The sequence below is a fragment of the Hyperolius riggenbachi genome, chromosome 7, assembly GCF_040937935.1.
Source record: "Hyperolius riggenbachi isolate aHypRig1 chromosome 7, aHypRig1.pri, whole genome shotgun sequence".
Lineage (NCBI taxonomy): Eukaryota > Metazoa > Chordata > Amphibia > Anura > Hyperoliidae > Hyperolius > Hyperolius riggenbachi.
This window is the reverse complement of record NC_090652.1, coordinates 27,661,369-27,680,962: the sequence shown is the minus strand read 5'-3', so window position 1 is coordinate 27,680,962 and position 19,594 is coordinate 27,661,369. Positions and strand designations below refer to the sequence as shown.

Sequence of the window (19,594 nt, the reverse complement as noted above, 5' to 3'; positions counted from 1 at the left end):
GAGCCGCAGTGAGGGCACCATCAGCGACTTAATTTCCTACGCTTACTTCTTGGAGCGTGCTGTGCGTAGAGTGGCGGATGAAGCTGTGAATGAGCGTGACCAGGAACCGTTACGGCAGGAACAGGCATGGGACCAATTTTCATCAGACCCAGCTGTTTCCTCAACACCTGCGGCAGCACAGAGGGGGGAGGAGGAGGAAGAAGAGAAGTCGTGTGCAGAAGACGAATCAGACTCAGAGGATGATGAGCAAGGTGTTTCTTTGGGGGAGGAGGAGGAGGAGGGGACAGCGGCAGGAGAACAACCTCAGCAGGCATCGCAAGGGGCTTGTGCTGCTCAACCTTCCCGTGGTATTGTTCGCGGCTGGGGGGAGGAGGTTGACTTACCTGACGTCACTGAGGAAGAGCAAGAGGAGATGGAGGGTACTGGATCCGACTTTGTGCAGATGTCGTCTTTTATGCTGTCCTGCCTGTTGAGGGACCCCCGTATAAAAAACCTCAAGGGGAATGAGCTGTACTGGGTGGCCACACTACTAGACCCTCGGTACAGGCACAAAGTGGCGGACCTGTTACCAACTCACCGGAAGGTGGAAAGGATGCAGCACATGCAGAACAAGCTGTCAACTATGCTTTACAATGCCTTTAAGGGTGATGTGACGGCACAACGCCAGCAAGGTACCACTGCCACTAATCCTCCTCCCGTGTCCACGCAGTCAAAGACAGGACGCTCCAGCGATCTCATGGTGATGTCGGACATGCGGACGTTCTTTAGTCCAACGCCTCGCCGTAGCCCTTCCGGATCCACCCTCCACCAACGCCTGGAACGGCAGGTAGCCGACTACCTGGCCTTAAGTGTGGATGTAGACACTGCTGTGAACAGCGATGAGGAATCCTTGAACTACTGGGTGCGCAGGCTTGACCTGTGGCCAGAGCTGTCCCAATTTGCCATCCAACTTCTCTCCTGCCCTGCCGCAAGCGTCCTCTCAGAAAGGACCTTCAGCGCAGCTGGAGGCATTGTCACAGAGAAGAGAAGTCGCCTAAGTCACAAAAGTGTTAAGTACCTCACCTTTATCAAAATGAATGAGGCATGGATCCCGGAGGGCTGCTGCCCGCCCCAAGACTAAGTCAGTCCCCGCACATACAGCATCTCTGCCTGCACGCCGTGTGACTGGCTGCCTGGCCTGCCCCAAGAAGACTAAGTCGCTCCCAGTCCCTCCACACAGCATGTCTGCCTGCAGGCCGCTTGACTACCTTCTCCGCCACCACCAACAGGGTCCGGGACTCCAGGCGGATTGCTGAATTTTTTAGGCCGCTGCTAGCAGCGGCCGCTGTAATAATTTTTCGGGTGCGTGTACATGACTGCCTAATTTTTCTGGCTGCACTGCGGGCAGCTGCAACAACAAAAGAAAAGGCATGTACATGCGCCCATTCCCCTTCGTGATCATTACCTTGCCGTGGTGAAGGGGCTTGCGTATCACAATGGAGCAATGACCGGCGCCTATATGAGTGTCTCGGGGGGCACACCCACGATAATAAGGTCATTGCCTCATTGTGGTCAGACCAAATTTGATCAGCTGGACAGTCACTGTTCTGTCATTCAGCTACATCAGCCAGGTGACCATATGGGCTGTAAAGCCACCAAAACCTGCACTCTCGCCATGGTGCGCACCAGTAAAGCACGGCCGTCACTACACAAACAGCTGTTTGCGGTGCGTTACACGATGAGTTTGGTGTGTCAGTGTGAAGCAGTACCTTAATTACACTACCTGATTGATGTATACACATGCAAGATGTTTGAAAGCACTTTAGGCCTGTCATTTAGCATTCAATGTGATTTCTGCCCTTAAAACGCTGCTTTGCGTCAAATCCAGATTTTTCCCGGGGACTTTTGGCATGTATCCCACTCCGCCATCCCCCCCTCCAGGTGTTAGACCCCTTGAAACATCTTTTCCATCACTTTTGTGGCCAGCATAATTATTTTTTTTTTCAAAGTTCGCATCCCCATTGAAGTCTATTGCGGTTCGCGAACTTTAACGCGAACCGAACCTTTCGCGAAAGTTCGCGAACCCGGTTCGCGAACCGAAAATCGGAGGTTCGGCCCAACACTATTTATAATGTAATCCCTGCCATTATGTCACTAACTGTCCTCAGAGGAGTTTATAATGTAATCCCTGCCATCATGTCACTAACTGTCCCCAGAGGAGTTTATAATGTAATCCCTGCCATTATGTCACTAACTGTCCTCAGAGGAGTGTATAATGTAATCCCTGCCATCATGTCACTAACTGTCCTCAGAGGAGTTTATAATGTAATCCCTGCCATCATGTCACTAACTGTCCCCAGAGGAGTTTATAATGTAATCCCTGCCATCACTTCAATAACAGTCCTCAGAGGACCTTATTATGTAATCCCTGCCATCATGTCACTAACTGTCCTCAGAGGAGTGTATAATGTACTTCCTGCCATCATGTCACTAACTGTCCTCAGAAGAGTTTATAATGTACTTCCTGCCATTATGTCACTAACTGTCCTCAGAGGAGTTTATAATGTAATCCCTGCCATCATGTCACTAACTGTCCCCAGAGGAGTTTATAATGTAATCCCTGCCATCACTTCAATAACAGTCCTCAGAGGACCTTATTATGTAATCCCTGCCATCATGTCACTAACTGTCCTCAGAGGAGTTTATAATGTAATCCCTACCATCTTGTCACTAACTGTCCTCAGAGGAGTTTATAATGTAATCCCTGCCATCATGTCACTAATGGTCATCAGAATAGGCTACAATCTAATCCCTGCCATCATGTCACTAACTGTCCCCAGAGGAGTTTATAATGTAATCCCTGCCATCACTTCAATAACTGTCCTCAGAGGACCTTATTATGTAATCCCTGCCATCATGTCACTAACTGTCCCCAGAGAAGTTTACAATCTAATCCCTGCCATATTGGGGTGAAGTTTAGGATGTTGTCGGTCCGAGGGGCAGCCATTAACCATGGGCCTTGTGCGGTAAAAAATAAAAATCCGGCCCTGTGTCTGGGACTTTCTAATAATAATAATAGTAATAAAAGGTTGAATTTCAGCCCGACCTCCCAGAAAGCGGTCAGTCTAACGACTGTGAGGAAAGGAGACAGGAGCGACATCAATTAGCGCAACACTCACAGCTGTGTGGATGCTATTTCTACAGAGAGGGGAGACTAATTAGTGTGACGGGGCAGCAATGTGACACATGGCGGAGGGAGGGACACAAATAAATGTGACACACAGAGACCCCAGGGGGACACTAATGAATGGAGCACACTGATACAAGCAGCTGGATTCAGTCAAATCCTGCAAAACAGCATCAGAAGAATGAAACAGACAAGAGGTGGGATTCGGCAAGAACATGACAGAAGTACCAGAAACTTTCAGCTTTATACCATCTTGACATTTTTAATAGAATTGTTATTTTACAAGAAAAAAAAAGTCCCCGAGGAAGCAGCCATGGCGGGCTTTCTGCTAGCCTGTTGAGTTTCCAAATAAGACATCCCAGCACTGAGGCTTTATTCACATCTAAAATCGCAATCGCTGAGTCCAGCGTTTTGTTATTTTGTGAGTGATTTTTTTCCCCCTCCACTGCACGCTACGATTTTTTGTAACGTGCTTTTCAAAGCGCTTTTGCAGAGCAATTTGTTTTTTCACTTCCTGACGCAAGTCAGGACGTGAACTCTTTGACCCGGAAAATATTAAATACAATATATCCATTCTTAAAAACGCGAACGCAATCGCCGCGCAAAGCGATTTTGTGAGCATTTTGCGTTTTTCCTATACCTTCCATTGTAGCAAAATCACCCTAAAAATGGTACAGGCACCGCTTTGCTGAGCGGATCGGAAACGAATCGCTCAGATGTGAACTCTATCATGGGAATCATTGCACAAGCGCTTTTAGGGCGATTTTGAAAATCACCGGCTCTTAAAAAAAAACAAAAAACGCCCCTAGTGCATCAGAGATCTTAAAGGACCACTGTCGTGAAAAAAGTAGGCAGTTAAAATCTGACAGAACCGACAGGTTTTGGGCCAGTTCATCTCCTCATGGGATTTTCTTCGTTTTCAACAGCATTTCCTGAACAGCAGTTGCAAAGTCTAAGTAACAAAATAGCAAAAATCTATTAACCCCTCGCACTCTCGCATGCAAATGTTCAAACAAATGCATTCACAGATTTACTCATCCAGGCACAACTGTTATCCCTACAGCTAAATTAAAAGCCAGGGTTTTAGTTCACAGAAGAATGCATTCTTATGCTTAGTCACCCATACTGCGCAGAAGTACCCAGGTAAACATAGGTGTCCTAACTCTGGCCCTGTAACATGCATAGTGCAGACATGCAAACACATTAATTGCATCAAACCTATCAATGGATTAGGAGCACACATCCTGACGTCCTCTCCTGGGACAGATAGTGCATCTTACCAATCGCACAAGGGAGCTAACGTAATGTATCCATGTGCACCATGCGCATACACCAGCATAAGCTGTGTGCATGCTGACAAACACATACAGGGGAAGGAGGGAGTGCACTGAATAAGACCCTAGCCACAGGGGTCAGTAACAAGAAAAAAACACATATCCAGGCACATCGCCTCTAGTTAGAACATTAAATAAGTTATTAAGAAAAAGGGAGGTGCTGAAGGGGGTGTGGCCAGAAAACAGCAAAAATCTATTAACCCTTCGCACTCTCGCATGCAAATGTTCAAACAAATGCATTCACAGATTCACTCATCCAGGCACCACTGTTATCCCTACAGCTAAGTTAAAAGCCGGGATTTTAGTTCACAGAAGAATGCATTCTTATGCTTAGTCACCTATACTTCGCAGAAGTACCCAGGTAAACATAGGTGTCCTAACTCTGGCCCTGTAACATGCATAGTGCAGACATGCAAACATTCATTGTTTTTTTTTCTAAGTAACAAAATAGTGTACAAGTGAGTAGGGAGGCTGGTATCTTACTATTTTGGCAGTTAAACTGCGTCATATTTTAAAACTGCCTACTTTTTTCACGATGGTAGTCCTTTAACAACTAAAGATTTGCTCAGTCGGGTCCAGTCTGGGACTTCTGCGCATGCTTGGACCTTCTGCTCATGTGCAGTAGACCTGGACTGACACGACTATACTAGTAACTGGGGCTGATCGCGGCTGAAAGGCAGACCACGGGAGGACGGCGTGGGACTTAGACGTGTCTAGGGGGCGGGAGGAAGCCCCGGGTAAGTATCAAATCTTTAGTTTTTAAGATCTCTGGTTTACTTTAAGAATGTAAATCAGGGAAAGGAAAGACTTTACAATGGGCAAACACTGGCATCTATAAATGAACATTGTAAAATGTAAGCAATCATAATCGTTTAGTTACATTCTCTTTCAGACTGTCATATCACTGCTGATTATTATTATGCTAGTGGTTGAAAGAGACAGGAGAACGTTAATCGATGTGACCTACAGGGACACTAATAAATGTGACATGAAGGCAAGTGACAGCACTTGATTGAATGTGACACACCAACGACAAAGAGGGCTCAAATGAATGGGACACATAATGATCTGGAGCTGAAGGGACACTAATGAGTGTCACACACCAGCATCGCATGGGGACAGTAAATAATGTAACACACAAAGAACCAAGAAGACACTTTAATCAATGAGTGATTGATGGACAAACAATGGAAAAAACCCCACTAAGGAACAGTATGTAGAAAACTGGTGGAATCATTGATGAGTGGAACACAGAGAGAGATATTTGAGGAGAAACTACAGAATGTAGCTTAAAGAGGAACTCCAGTGAAAATAATGTAATAAAAAAGTGCTTCATTATTACAATAATTATGTATAAATGATTTAGTCAGTGTTTGCCCATTGTAAAATGTTTTAAAGCCCTGATTTACATTCTGACATTTATTACATGGTGACATTTTTACTGCTGGCAGGTGATGTAGCTGCTGCATGCTTTTTTGGCAGTTGGAAACAGCTGTAAACAGCTATTTCCCACAATGCAGCAAGGTTCACAGACAGGAAACTGCCAAAGTACGTACTTTTCTTGTTTCTAGTGGAAGGGGTTTCACCACAATATCAGCCATACAGCGCCCCCTGATGGTCTGTTTGTGAAAAGGAATAGATTTCTCATGTAAAAGGGGGTATCCGCTCCTGATTGGGATAAAGTTCAATTCTTGGTCGGAGTTTCTCTATAATGCTTATTTTCAACAATATTTTATTTAGTCAGTTTTTGTCCATTGTAACATATTTCCTCTTCCTGATTTCCATTTTTAAATTCATCTCAGGTGGCAACACCTTTACTGTTACCTACAGATGTACTTGGCTAGTTGGCTGGCATGTTTCAATCCTTACTTGCTATCAAGCTGCTCGTGTGTGGACGGATCACAGCCAAATCATTCCAGCCTCCAGCCTGTGTCTGATAACTCTACAAGCCAGGGGAGGGGGATGAGGCAGGAGGGGGAAAAACACTGTGTGTGTAATTCCTTATTTTAGTAGCTAAGCATTGCTTAGAGCTTGTATTTTTTTACAGACGGCACGTTTTGAAACAAATTTAAAAGAAAACAGTAGCTTTCAGTTTATAAGCCTTCTTCAGATTCTCTTCCTGTTGACTGACAGTGTTAGAACATGCAATCTGAAGGAGGTAGAGAGATTATTTTTGCAAATATAAGTGTCATCCAGATACAGTCATTACAAGGGATCTTGCAAGGATTCTGAGGTATTTATGGCAAACAGATAAGATCCTTGGCTTACTTAAAGCCTACATAGACTCAGGCTGACATGGACAGTTTTTCACAGACCCTATTGAGGGAGGGGATTCAGGCACTTATTGGGGCACAGTGATTCCCAGTGGGGGGGAGCAATGCCTCAGTGTAGCGCCACCCATGCTCTGTGCTGCAGAACTGCAGGTTGAAGCAGCCACATTGATGTTGGGGGTCCCTGGCCGCTGCAATGCATGCTGGAAGATGTAGTCGATTAATGTACTACATCTCCAAGCATGCATTGCAGCAGCCCGGGATGCATAGCCTGTATGGGCTTTAATAAGTGTGGCACACGATTGCTGGGGACAGTAATGAATGTCACACAAAGAGTAAACAGAGACGCAGACAGGACAGGCACAGAGCAGAGTGAGGACAGTGAGGTCTGGAATGTGATTGGCTGCTGGGTGACCCCCTCCATTTTGTTCCCAGTTTCCTGTCAGCTTTATTGTATCAATGTATAACAACCGGAGAGTATTGCGTGAGAACTCTGCCCCTGAGAGAGCCTCGGCGGCTCTCTAAAAAATAATCCGCGGCGCCTGAGTCGTAGCGCCGCGTCCGTAGAGAGCGCCGGCTGCACGGTACGCTGGGCTCCAGCCACTCCGTGCCGGTCACATGACTCCCAGGTGGCCCTCCACACAGCCGGAGGGGGAACGCGCACTCTACAATTAAATCCATGATTAAATGGAGTGAGTCACTAAGTAATACAGGCCTGGAGAGAGAGTCATCGCCGCCGCCTTATATGGCAAGGATGGCAGATGATTATTAGCGGTCACCGCACGGCGTGACTCGGAGACGGCGTACACACAGAGCTGCGGGGGGAGGGTGATTATGTAGGTGGGGGAGTCTTCAGACCACTCATTGAAGCGTGCGAGAGCCGAGATCGTAAATCCCACTACCTATAATTACCTCAGGAACACGGAGGCAAACACTACAGCTCTAGAACGCTACTTGCCTTCCCGCCGCCGCTGTGCCGACACTCGGCCCTTAACAATAAAACTCCCAGCAAAGCTTTTAAGAATGATTTTGGGTTTCCCAACGCCTGTAGCAGCTGGAAATATCATAGTTATTATCTGAATAGTGATCACTTAATGGAAAGAGCTTGTTTTTACCTTTGTGGTAAGAGGTTATTCAGGATACCCACTTTTATGTTAAATCAGAGCCGGATCATCCACAAAGCAAACCTAGGTAGTTGCCTAGGGCCTGGAGAGAGTCTAGGGGCCTGATGGATGCAAGCTCCCACCAAATCTAACTAAAAAATGCTAGATGATCATCAGTGGTGGGTAAAATTTGCTATCTTGCCTAGGGCCCCAATTCTTCTTAATCTTTTTTTCTGCGTTTAATAGCCTGGTTTCAGCATCAGAAACACTTCCTATAGCTATATACTATTGGTATGTAGGCCCGCCCTCTCACTGAGGCTTATAGCATTCCCATTAGAGTATTCTGGGATCTTTTCTACTGGCTTTAGAACTGTCAGTAAACGAACATTCCACAGAGCTGCACCTGGCAGGACTAAAGATGTCAGCATGTGATAAATGTCAGAATGTAAATCAGGGAGAGGAAAGATTTTACAATGGGCAAACACTGACTATATAACCTATAGATGAATATTGTAAAAAAAAAAATCGATTAAAAACCATAAAATCGCACCGCATTTGTGTGATGCAAACGGCTCAGTACGTTTACATTGCAGTGCGTTAAAGTGTACCCGAGGCCGACCAAGGGTAAGTAAACTCATACTTACCTAAGCAGAGGGTGGACTCTACACCCTGAAAATGCTTCCCACACCGTCCTCCAGACCTCCATTTCCACTCAAGAACATCCCACAGAAATCTGACAAGGGTTTGGTGGATTGAACATCGAGGCTGCACTCCTCATCAGGAACTGAACAAGTACGGCCACGCCTGCGCAGCAACCTGGAGCTGCTCACGCACAAGCCGGAGCCGCTCACGCACAAGCCGGAGCCGCTCACGCACAAGCCGGAGCCGCTCACGCACAAGAAGGAGCCGCTCACGCACAAGCCGGAGCCGCTCACGCACAAGAAGGAGCCGCTCACGCACAAGCCGGAGCCGCTCACGCACAAGCCAAAGCCGCTCATGCACAAGCCGGAGCCACTCACGCACAAGCCGGAGCCGCTCACGCACAAGAAGGAGCCGCTCACGCACAAGAAGGAGCCGCTCACGCACAAGCCGGAGCCGCTCACGCACAAGCCGGAGCCGCTCGCGCACAAGCCGGAGCCGCTCGCGCACAAGCTGGAGCCGCTCATGCACAAGCCTGAGCCGCTCACGCACAAGAAGGAACCGCTCACGCACAAGCCGGACCCGCTCACGCACAAGCCGGAGCCGCTCACGCACAAGCCGCAGCCGCTCACGCACAAGCCGGAGCCGCTCATGCACAAGCCGGAGCCACTCACGCACAAGCCGGAGCCGCTCACGCACAAGAAGGAGCCGCTCACGCACAAGAAGGAGCCGCTCACGCACAAGCCGGAGCCGCTCGCGCACAAGCCGGAGCCGCTCGCGCACAAGCCGGAGCCGCTCGCGCACAAGCCGGAGCCGCTCGCGCACAAGCTGGAGCCGCTCAAGCACAAGCCTGAGCCGCTCACGCACAAGAAGGAACCGCTCGCGCACAAGCCGGACCCGCTCACGCACAAGCCGGAGCCGCTCACGCACAAGCCGCAGCCGCTCACGCACAAGCCGGAGCCGCTCACGCACAAGCCGCAGCCGCTCACGCACAAGCCGGAGCCGCTCATGCACAAGCTGCAGCCGCTCACGGACAAGAAGGAGCCGCTCACGCACAAGCCGGAGCCGCTCGCGCACAAGCCGGAGCCGCTCGCGCACAAGCCGGAGCCGCTCGCGCACAAGCCGCAGCCGCTCGCGCACAAGCCGGAGCCGCTCGCGCACAAGCCGGAGCCGCTCGCGCACAAGCCGGAGCCGCTCGTGCACAAGCCGGAGCCGCTCGTGCACAAGCTGCAGCCGCTCACGGACAAGAAGGAGCCGCTTACGCACAAGCCGGAGCCGCTCGCGCACAAGCCGGAGCCGCTCGCGCACAAGCCGGAGCCGCTCGCGCACAAGCCGGAGCCGCTCGCGCACAAGCCGCAGCCGCTCGCGCACAAGCCGGAGCCGCTCGCGCACAAGAAGGAGCCGCTCACGCACAAGCCGGAGCCGCTCACGCACAAGCCGGAGCCGCTCGCGCACAAGCCGGAGCCGCTCACGCACAAGCCGGAGCCGCTCGCGCACAAGCCGCAGCCGCTCACGCACAAGAAGGAGCCGCTCGCGCACAAGCCGGAGCCGCTCACGCACAAGCCAGAGCCGCTCACGCACAAGAAGGAGCCGCTCACGCACAAGAAGGAGCCGCTCACGCAAAAGCCGGACCCAAGCCGGAGCCGCTCGCGCACAAGCCGGAGGCGCTCGCGCACAAGCTGCAGCCGCTCACTCACAAGCCGGTGCCGCTCACGCACAAGCCGGAGCCGCTCGCGCACAAGAAGGAACCGCTCGCGCACAAGCCGGAGGCGCTCGCGCACAAGCTGCAGCCGCTCACTCACAAGCCGGTGCCGCTCACGCAGAAGGCACACAACCGACTCTCCGTTCGGGTAAGGCAGGAATAGCCAAACCCGATTGTATCCGCTCTTCTGCGCAGGCGTAGTACAGCGGATACGACTGGGTTCGGCTATTTCCGCCTTAACCCAAAAAGAGGAGCTGCTGGTGCACCTGCCCCGGATCGCGGTAGATAAATATTTACCTCTCCGCAATTCGGGGGCTGCAGCGCTGGATTGCAAGGACACCAGATGACGGGGGAAGTCTCGTTTGGATCCAGAGACTTCCCCCTCCCGAGGTAAGTTTCCCCAGAGGGTTATTCTTTTACAGATTTTCCTTAAAAGGAAATAAATAAGGCAGCCTCCATATCCCTCTCACTTCAGGTGTCCTTTAAACGAGTAGTGACAGCTCTCCTCACACAGTCTGCTGTTAGGCCACATACACACATCAGACCATAGTCTTTTGAAAATGAAAGATCACAGACCAATTTTACCCCCTTCCATGTAGTATAAGAGCCATACTCTACACAGTCTATTCTATGGAGCTGAGCTCCCCATCAGATAAAATCTTTGCAAGATGCTGCACACACAGATGCTGTAGACATTCAAAAGATCATTATCTGCAAAAGATCCGTTCCTGCAAAATGCATTCATAGTCTATGATATCTGCAGATCCTCATACACACCTTGTTTAATGGACAATAATCTGCAGGTCAGATCCACCAGGATGGATCTTCAGATCTAAGATGATTGTCAGATATGCAGATGAATGTCTTTTAACCCCCTTGCCGTTCCAATTCTGACGGCAAGGGGTCGGCGCAGTACTTTTTTTTTTTTTTTTTTTTAAATCATGTAGCCAGCCCAGGGCTCGCTACATGATAGCCACTGACAAGCAGCATCCTCCTACCCACTTCGATCGCCGCCGGCGATCTTTGCTGGGCTTCCCCCGTCACCATGGCGACGGGGCGGGATGACGTCACCGACGTCGGGACGTCAGAGGGAATCCTAATCCACCCCTCAACGCTGCCTGGCACTGATTGGCCAGGCTGCGCAAGGGGTCTGGAGGGGGGGCGGGGGGCGGCGCGGCAGGTAGCGGCGAATCGGCGGCGATCGGAATATGCACACAGCTAGCAAAGTGCTAGCTGCATGCAGTAAAAAAATTTTTTTGAAAATTCCTTCTGCACAGTTTACCCCGAGCTGAGCTTGGGATAACCGGCAAGAAGGTTAAACAAGGTGTGTATGATGATCTGCAGATATCATAGACTATGAATGCATTTTGCAGGAACGGATCTTTTGCAGATACTGATCTTTTGAATGTCTACAGCATCTTTTGTGTGCAGCATCTTGCAAAGATTATATCTGATGGGGAGTTCAGCTCCATAGAATACACTGTGTAGGTATGGCTCTCATACTACATGGAAGGGGGTAAAATTGGTCTGTGATCTTTCATTTTCCAAAGACTATGGTCCTATGTGTGTATGCACCTTTAGTCTCTTCCTTCACTAGATCTGTTTTTTTTTTTAAAGCAGGAATTTGAGCTGCGGAAGCCTGGCTTGTCTCACGAGCGGATATATGTGGGGGCTCCGCCTGCTCAGCCTTCAGATGCTATATTTAGACCTATTCCTGGGTTTGCATCATTAAGTACCTTTTTGCAGCTCCCAAGGCGGCACCCTCGGCAGATCAATCACAATAACAGCCGTCGTTTTAACCAAACTCCCGCGGTTTCTCCCGCAGGACGCGGTTGCGTTTGGGCTCATCTGGAAAGGAAGGACGGAGCCATCATTTTTTTTTCAGCAGCCTGACTGCATTTATTGCGGGTTTAAACACCCCGGATAGGATAACCCGAAGGTGCTTTATCTGCATCACTGTCGTTCTGTCTCCATGAGCAATCCACGGCTGCGTGACAGATCTGCCGCCTTCGCCCTGCCGACTACGCCAACAGAATCCTAAATGCGGGCTCTGTGCTGCCTTCCCCTGCTTCCCCTCAAACAATGCAGGCAGAGGAGTCAGCAGAGAGTTATGAACCAATATGGCAGATTTTTCGTGTTTTTATCTTCGTGCTCAGAAAGCCGCTGTGTTCTAACAAATCTCTCGTATTGATTTTTTTTCTTCCTTGGCTTGATCGATGGCGGTAATATCTGCCGGCTCCCGGACAATGGCTGCCATTTATAAACATGTCTTGTTCTCAGGGAACGCAGAGTCCGAGGAAGAGCAAAGGTCGGAGATTTAATAAGTGCAGAGATGGAAGAGTTTTGTGGAGGTTTTAGGAAGTGTTGGTGTTCGGGTTTGGCGTATCGGATACAAAACACCCGATTGCTGCCGCACACCACACTCCAGCGCCATTGCAGTACCGACCAAGCGGACAGAGTCAGGGGAAATTCACTTACGTGTGCGTCACGGCTTATCCTACGTGCCTCCGATGCTTCCAGCTCACGTCCAGTGGGGGGCCGAAATTTCGCATGTGTGAAATTTCTCATCGAAATTTGCAATTACACATCGTAATCATATAGCGCAATTTCAGAGAAAATCATAATTAATTTAGTATGTAATAGTAATATTTAATCATTTCGCGTAAATTTTCACGAAATTTCGCATAATTTTGTGCCAAATTTAGCAGTGAATAGCAAAGGCCCCATACATGCTATTGCTACCAGAATTGCTACATATGTTAAGCAGGATAGCGAGTCAAAAAATGAATTTTTCAAAAAATAGTTTTTGAGAAAATCGATTTTAAAAATGCAAAGAAAAATGTTTTTTAAAACTCAAATTTTTCTGAGTTTAAAAAACATTTTTTCTTTGCATTTTTTAAAATCAATATTCTCAAAAACTACAAGGTCTTTTTGGAAAATTATTTTTCTGACTTTTCTATTCACTGCCTAAGTCAGCACGAAATTACGCGGAAATTATTTGAAATTTTACGCGAAATTACGAATGACTACACGAAATCTATTGAATTTACAAATCGTAATTACGTATAGGCGTAATTGCGAAAATGTATGCAAAATTTAGCGTAATCTTAAAGGGGAACTGATGATAGAGGTATACGGAGGCTGCCATATTTATTTCCTTTTAATCAATACCTGTTGCCTGGCAGCCCTGCATATCCTCTGCCTCTAATACTATTAGCCATAGCCCCTGAACAAGCAGGCAGCAGATCAGGTGTTTCAGACTTTAAAGTCAGATCAGACAAGACTAGCTGCATGCTTGTTTCTGGTGTTATTCAGATACTACTGCAGAGAAATAGACCAGCAGGGCTGCCAGGCAACTGGTATTAATTAAAAGGAAATAAATAAGGCAGCCTCCGTATACCTCTTACTTCAGTTCTCCTTTAATTAGCTGATTACAATCATCACTACTCACGTCAAACGCGATGTGAAGTGCACATAAGTGAACTGCCCCTGACGATGTCCGCTTGTTCGCTACTGCAATGGTACTGACGGCAGTATTGAGGTGTTCCACATTCGATATGCCGGATTCGATCACCAACACTAGTATTCGTCCAGTTCAACCATACGGCACCAACAGTGTCAAGAGTGAAGTGTATGCACCGGGGGCGTAATTAGACTTAACAGGGCCCCCCTCCTGCAAAAATGATAGCATGGGGTCCCCTTGGCCCCCGAACCCCATTGAGAGTCACGTGATTGGGTGCTGGGGAATGGCAGCAGAGAGTGTTCTGCTGTGAAGGCGCATGTAGAAGCAGGAAAAAATTACAGACACTCCCGCTACTCTGCATGGTGGGAGGAGGTGGCGGGGGCGGTTTTCTTGCTAATTGGCTGCACTTGTGGTTAGGGAGAGGGAGGAGGGCTCCCCAAAGCCTCTGCCCCCCCCCTCTGCAATGGCAGGAGTTGCAGGAGTGATTGTTACGCCCATGCTATGCACCATGTCGATCGCCCCCTTGCCCTCTGTGCCAGAGAGGTGAAGCAAGGGGACTGTTGGCTTTTGGCGCTGGTTCACCTACAAACTAAAATGAAATGGGGGGGGGGGGGTATAGGTCACTTTTACACACTTATATCGCATTGACACATTTTCTGCAGGGCTTTAGAGAGAACGCAGAACAAATAAAGTCTCTACAGATGTTACTGCAGGGATAGTGAGTAAAGCCTTGTCCGAGGTATATCGTCCAGCTGGTATCGAGATCTCTCAGGCTGAGGCTGTACTGATGTGTCGCTAGCCCCCAGGCTAACGATGCATTCTGTTGCTCTGTGGGGAGGCGGGGGGAGAGGCGGCAGGTCAAGGGGGGTTGTTGAAAAAGCGGCATATGTGAAAAAGGCGGAGTGAGTGGGGAGAAAAATGCCTTTGGCCAGTGGTTAGCTGAGTCGATCTGCCGGACACATTGTTTACTGTCTGCCTCTAATACTTTTAGCCACATACCCTGAACAAGCATGCAGTAGATCAGGTGTTTCTGACAAGATGAGCTGCATGCTTGATTCTGGTGTTATTCGGACACTACTGCAGCCAGATAGACCAGCAGGGTTGCCAGGCAACTGGTACTGTGTAAAAGGAAATAAACATGGCAGCCTCTATATATGGTACCTCTCACTACAGTTGTCCATTAAAAAGGAACTGTAATGATAATGACATATACTGTAGTAGAATGCAGTCAATTATTCAGGACACCAACTTTTAAGTTAATTCTCCTGGTTTCAGCATCAGAAACACATCCTATATCTATATATTACTGTTTATTCATATGTAGCCCTGCCCTACCACTGAGGCTTTAGCTTAGGCTGTTTATTATGCGCCCCCCCAGAGCATTCTGGGAGACCAGAGATCTTTTCGCTTGGCTTTAGAAGCAATATTATTCATAGTGTTATTTTCACTTCAATTCTCGAAAAAATCATTTCAGAAACCGACTTTAATCATTTTTTATTTCATTTTATGGGGTATAGAGGGAATGTATTACTTAAAGGTTCAGGCTTCTCCGCCGCGGCCAGAAAGCAATATAGCTGATTGGGAAGCAGTAGACTCTCCCTCCGGAGAGCCTCCGCTGCCGCTGTGTTTCCTGCCGGAGCTGCGGGGGCGGAAGAGGTTAACAGCCCATTGGAATTGGTTAACACGTCTCTGGCTGCGTTCAGCACATCGCGTACATGTGATTAACGAGGTTGTGCCGCCGTGAAACCGAGGGCTTAAAATAAGGCTGGCGGTGCTGGAAGCGACTAATCTGCCTGAAATAATGGCACTTATTATAGGTGTGACATAGTGACATTGCCACCAGCACAAAACCCCACGTAGCACGCCCGCCCCGCAACAAGGAGAAGCAAGAAGAGGTTTATTTCTGAGCGGGTGACCTGGTTTCCAGAGTCGGGGCCAGGGGGCTGACTGGGGTGTGGCCATGGCAAGCATTTGTGGTGGGCAACCTGGCTGTTGCCCGGGACACCATAGCCTGGAGGGGCCCAAATGCAAAACTACTTATTTTCCTGAAAGTGGACCTGAACTGCACAGGACAGAAGGAGAACACAGAGAAATGCACCCCGTATGTATTTAGAGAATTTAGCCTGTCTAATTCCCTATCATCTGTGACTAATCACAAGTTGTAATTTGATCTCTCGGCCGCATCAGCTCAGGAATCTCTTTTGCCATGGCAGAGCAGCTAATTTGTAAACACAGGATGTTAACCCTATGTCTGCATCCATGAAAGCAGGAAGTAGACACAATTCAGATTTATTGCAGGATTTGTATCAGCTGTAAAAAGGAAATGTTTTTCTTTAAAGGTGATTATGCAGCTGCTTATCTCTTAATGCAGATTGCCTGGCTGCCCTGCCGATCCTCATACTCTTATACTTTTAGCAACCGACCCTGAACAAGCATGCAAATCAGGTGCTCTGACTCAAGTCTGACTGGATTAGTCTGAATCATTAAGGCTACCATATCTGCTTTAATCTATATATCTAATTGAAGGTTGTAATGCACTACGTGGACCCAGCTACGTATCCATTCCTTGCAAAGCACAAGCCACCGCCCACTCGCTGCAGTGAAAAAGAGGGAATGCGTGCGCATGTGCACAGGGAGGAAGACTGACCTCCCATAATGCCCTGCCACGGAAAACACTGCACTGTGTGGTCATGTGACTATCTTGCAGGACATCTCTGCCTAAATTTCCCATAGTGCCCTGCCACCAGAAACACTGCACTGTGTGGTCATGTGACTATCCTGCAGGAGGATAAAGCTACAGAACCATCATGGCTGCCACCTCTGTCTCCATTTCCCATAATTTTCTGCCACAGGGAACACTGCACTGTGTGGTCACGTGACTATCCTGCAGTAGGATAAAGCTGCTGAACCATCATGGCTGCCACCCCTGCCTCCTTTTCCCATGTAACAGGAAAAATTGCACAGTGCGGTACATGACTGTCTTGCGGGAGGATAAAGTTACTGAATCATCATGGCTACCATCTTGGCCTCTTTCCCAGAATGCCCTGTTTCTGGACACACTGCACTGTGTGGTCACATGACAATCCTGCATAAGGGTAATGGGGTGAAGCTGTAGCCGTTCTTGCTGTACTGAGTACTCACGTTTTGACGTAAGGGTCTGAGAAGCCATTGACATCCATAGCGGCGAGGTGGGCACAGCGTACGATGCCCACCACCAGTCCCCCTCTCTCAGTGCTGTACGTCAGTGACAGGAGGATCCGCCCCCTCTCCTCCAGCTCCCACTCCTGGCAGCGCTCCAACTGCGGACACAAGGCATACATCAGTGGCAGTGGCATAGCTAAGGAGCTTTGGGCCCCAGTGCAAGTTTTACATTGCCCCATCCCGTCCCCCCCGAGCACTCTATACATATAAATTCATTTGGCGCAACAAAACCTGCCAAGAACATCCACATATGGGTGTAGCAATCACCGCTGCGACCTCTGCCATCGCAAAAGGGGGCCCAGAGGCTTTGAGGGGCCCCTTCTCATCACTCTCCATAACCACATGTGCAGCCAGTTAACACAGAACACTCTCTGCTGTCATTCGCCGATCACATGACCCTCATAGGGTTTGGGGACCAAGGGAGCCCAGTGCTATCATTTTTGAAGGGGGGCCCTATTAACCACTTGAGGACCGCCCCCAGCCGATGGGCGGCGGCAAAGACTGGGCCCAAACGACCGCAATACGCCCATCGGCGGGGGCGGCTGCGGGAGTGGCTATGCGGCGATCGCGTCATTCGTGACGCGATCAGCCGCCGGGGACTGGCTCCGCCCACCGCTCGTAGTAACCCGCCGGCCGTTCGGAAGCGCCGGCGGGTTACTAGCACCCGGATCGCCGCATGTACTTAGTATAATAGGCTTTGTAATGTATACAAAGCCTATTATACTGGCTGCCTCCTGCCCTGGTGGTCCCAGTGTCCGAGGGACCACCAGGGCAGGCTGCAGCCACCCTAGTCTGCACCAAAGCACACTGAATCCCCCCCCTGCCCCCTGATCGCCCACAGCACCCCTCAGACCCCCCCTGCCCACCCCCCAGACCACTGTTTGCACCCAGTCACCCCCCTAATCACCCATCAATCACCCCCTGTCACTATCTGTCAACGCTATTTTTTTTTATCCCCCCCCCGCCCACTGCCCCCTCCTGATCACCCCCCACCCCTCAGATTCTCCCCAGACCCCCCCCCCCGTGTACTGTATGCATCTATCCCCCCTGATCACCTGTCAATCACCCATCAATCACCCGTCAATCACCCGTCAATCACCCCCTGTCACTGCTACCCATCAATCAGCCCCTAACCTGCCCCTTGCGGGCAATCTGATCACCCACCAACACCAATAGATCGCCCGCAGATCCGACATCAGATCACCTCCCAAGTGCAGTGTTTACATCTCTTCTCTCCTCTAAACACCCACTAATTACCCATCAATCACCCATCAATCACCCCCTATCACCACCTGTCACTGTTACCCATCAGATTAGACCCTAATCTACCCCTTGCGGGCACCCAATCACCTGCCCACACGCTCAGATTGCCCTCAGACCCCCCTTTATCAATTCGCCAGTGCAATATTTACATCTGTTATTCCCTGTAATAACCCACTGATCACCTGTCAATCACCTGTCAATCACCCCCTGTCACTGCCACCCATCAATCACCCCCTGTCACTGCCACCCATCAATCAGCCCCTAACCTGCCCCTTGCGGGCAATCTGATCACCCACCCACACCAATAGATCGCCCGCAGATCCGACATCAGATCACCTCCCAAATCCATCGTTTACATCTATTCTCTCCTCTAAACACCCACTAATTACCCATCAATCACCCCCTATCACCACCTGTCACTGTTACCCATCAGATTAGACCCTAATCTGCCCCTTGCGGGCACCCAATCACCCGCCCACACGCTCAGATTGCCCTCAGACCCCCCTTTATCAATTTGCCAGTGCAATATTTACATCTGTTATTCCCTGTAATAACCCACTGATCACCTGTCAATCACCTGTCAATCACCCCCTGTCACTGCCACCCATCAATCACCCCCTGTCACTGCCACCCATCAATCAGCCCCTAACCTGCCCCTTGCGGGCAATCTGATCACCCACCCACACCAATAGATCGCCCGCAGATCCGACATCAGATCACCTCCCAAGTGCAGTGTTTACATCTCTTCTCTCCTCTAAACACCCACTAATTACCCATCAATCACCCCCTATCACCACCTGTCACTGTTATCCATCAGATTAGACCCTAATCTGCCCCTTGCGGGCACCCAATCACCCGCCCACACACTCAGATTGCCCTCAGACCCCCCCCCTTATCAATTCGCCAGTGCAATATTTACATCTGTTATTCCCTGTAATAACCCACTGATCATCTGTCAATCACCTATCAATCACCCCCTGTCACTGCCACCCATCAATCACCCCCTGTCACTGCCACCCATCAATCAGCCCCTAACTTGCCCCTTGCGGGCAATCTGATCACCCACCCACACCAATAGATCGCCCGCAGATCCGACATCAGATCACCTCCCAAGTGCAGTGTTTACATCTCTTCTCTCCTCTAAACACCCACTAATTACCCATCAATCACCCCCTATCACCACCTGTCACGGTTACCCATCAGATTAGACCCTAATCTGCCCCTTGCAGGCACCCAATCACCCGCCCACACCTCAGAACGTCCTCAGACCCCAGCCCTGATCACCTCGCTAGTGCATTGCTTGCATCTATTTTCCCCCTCTAATCACAGCTTGAGACACCCATCAATCACCTCCTGTCACCCCCTAGCACACCTACCCATCAGATCAGGCCCTAATTTGCCCCGTGTGGGCTCCTGATCACTCGGCCAAACCCTCAGATCCCCCTCAGACCCC

The 19,594-nt window shown here is 49.6% G+C and overlaps 2 protein-coding genes and 1 long non-coding RNA gene across 3 annotated transcripts in view; 2 read left to right on the top strand and 1 right to left on the bottom strand.

Annotated features, from left to right (window-relative positions):
* The window catches only part of DOC2A (double C2 domain alpha), a 142,385-nt gene that overhangs the window by 26,229 nt on the left and 96,562 nt on the right, over positions 1-19,594 (bottom strand). Inside the window, exon 8 of the mRNA XM_068243785.1 lies at positions 16,819-16,976. Coding sequence (XP_068099886.1) covers positions 16,819-16,976 — 158 coding nt within the window. The remainder of the gene's footprint in view (positions 1-16,818; positions 16,977-19,594) is intronic.
* The window catches only part of LOC137524196 (uncharacterized), a 51,550-nt gene that overhangs the window by 17,408 nt on the left and 14,548 nt on the right, over positions 1-19,594 (top strand). The gene's annotated exons all lie outside the window — the stretch shown is intronic.
* On the top strand, positions 6,643-12,535 carry LOC137525291 (serine/arginine repetitive matrix protein 2-like). The gene is made up of 3 exons (XM_068246347.1): positions 6,643-6,658; positions 8,572-9,858; positions 12,495-12,535. The coding sequence occupies exons 1-3, from the start codon at positions 6,643-6,645 to the stop codon at positions 12,533-12,535; spliced, it is 1,344 nt and encodes a 447-aa protein (XP_068102448.1).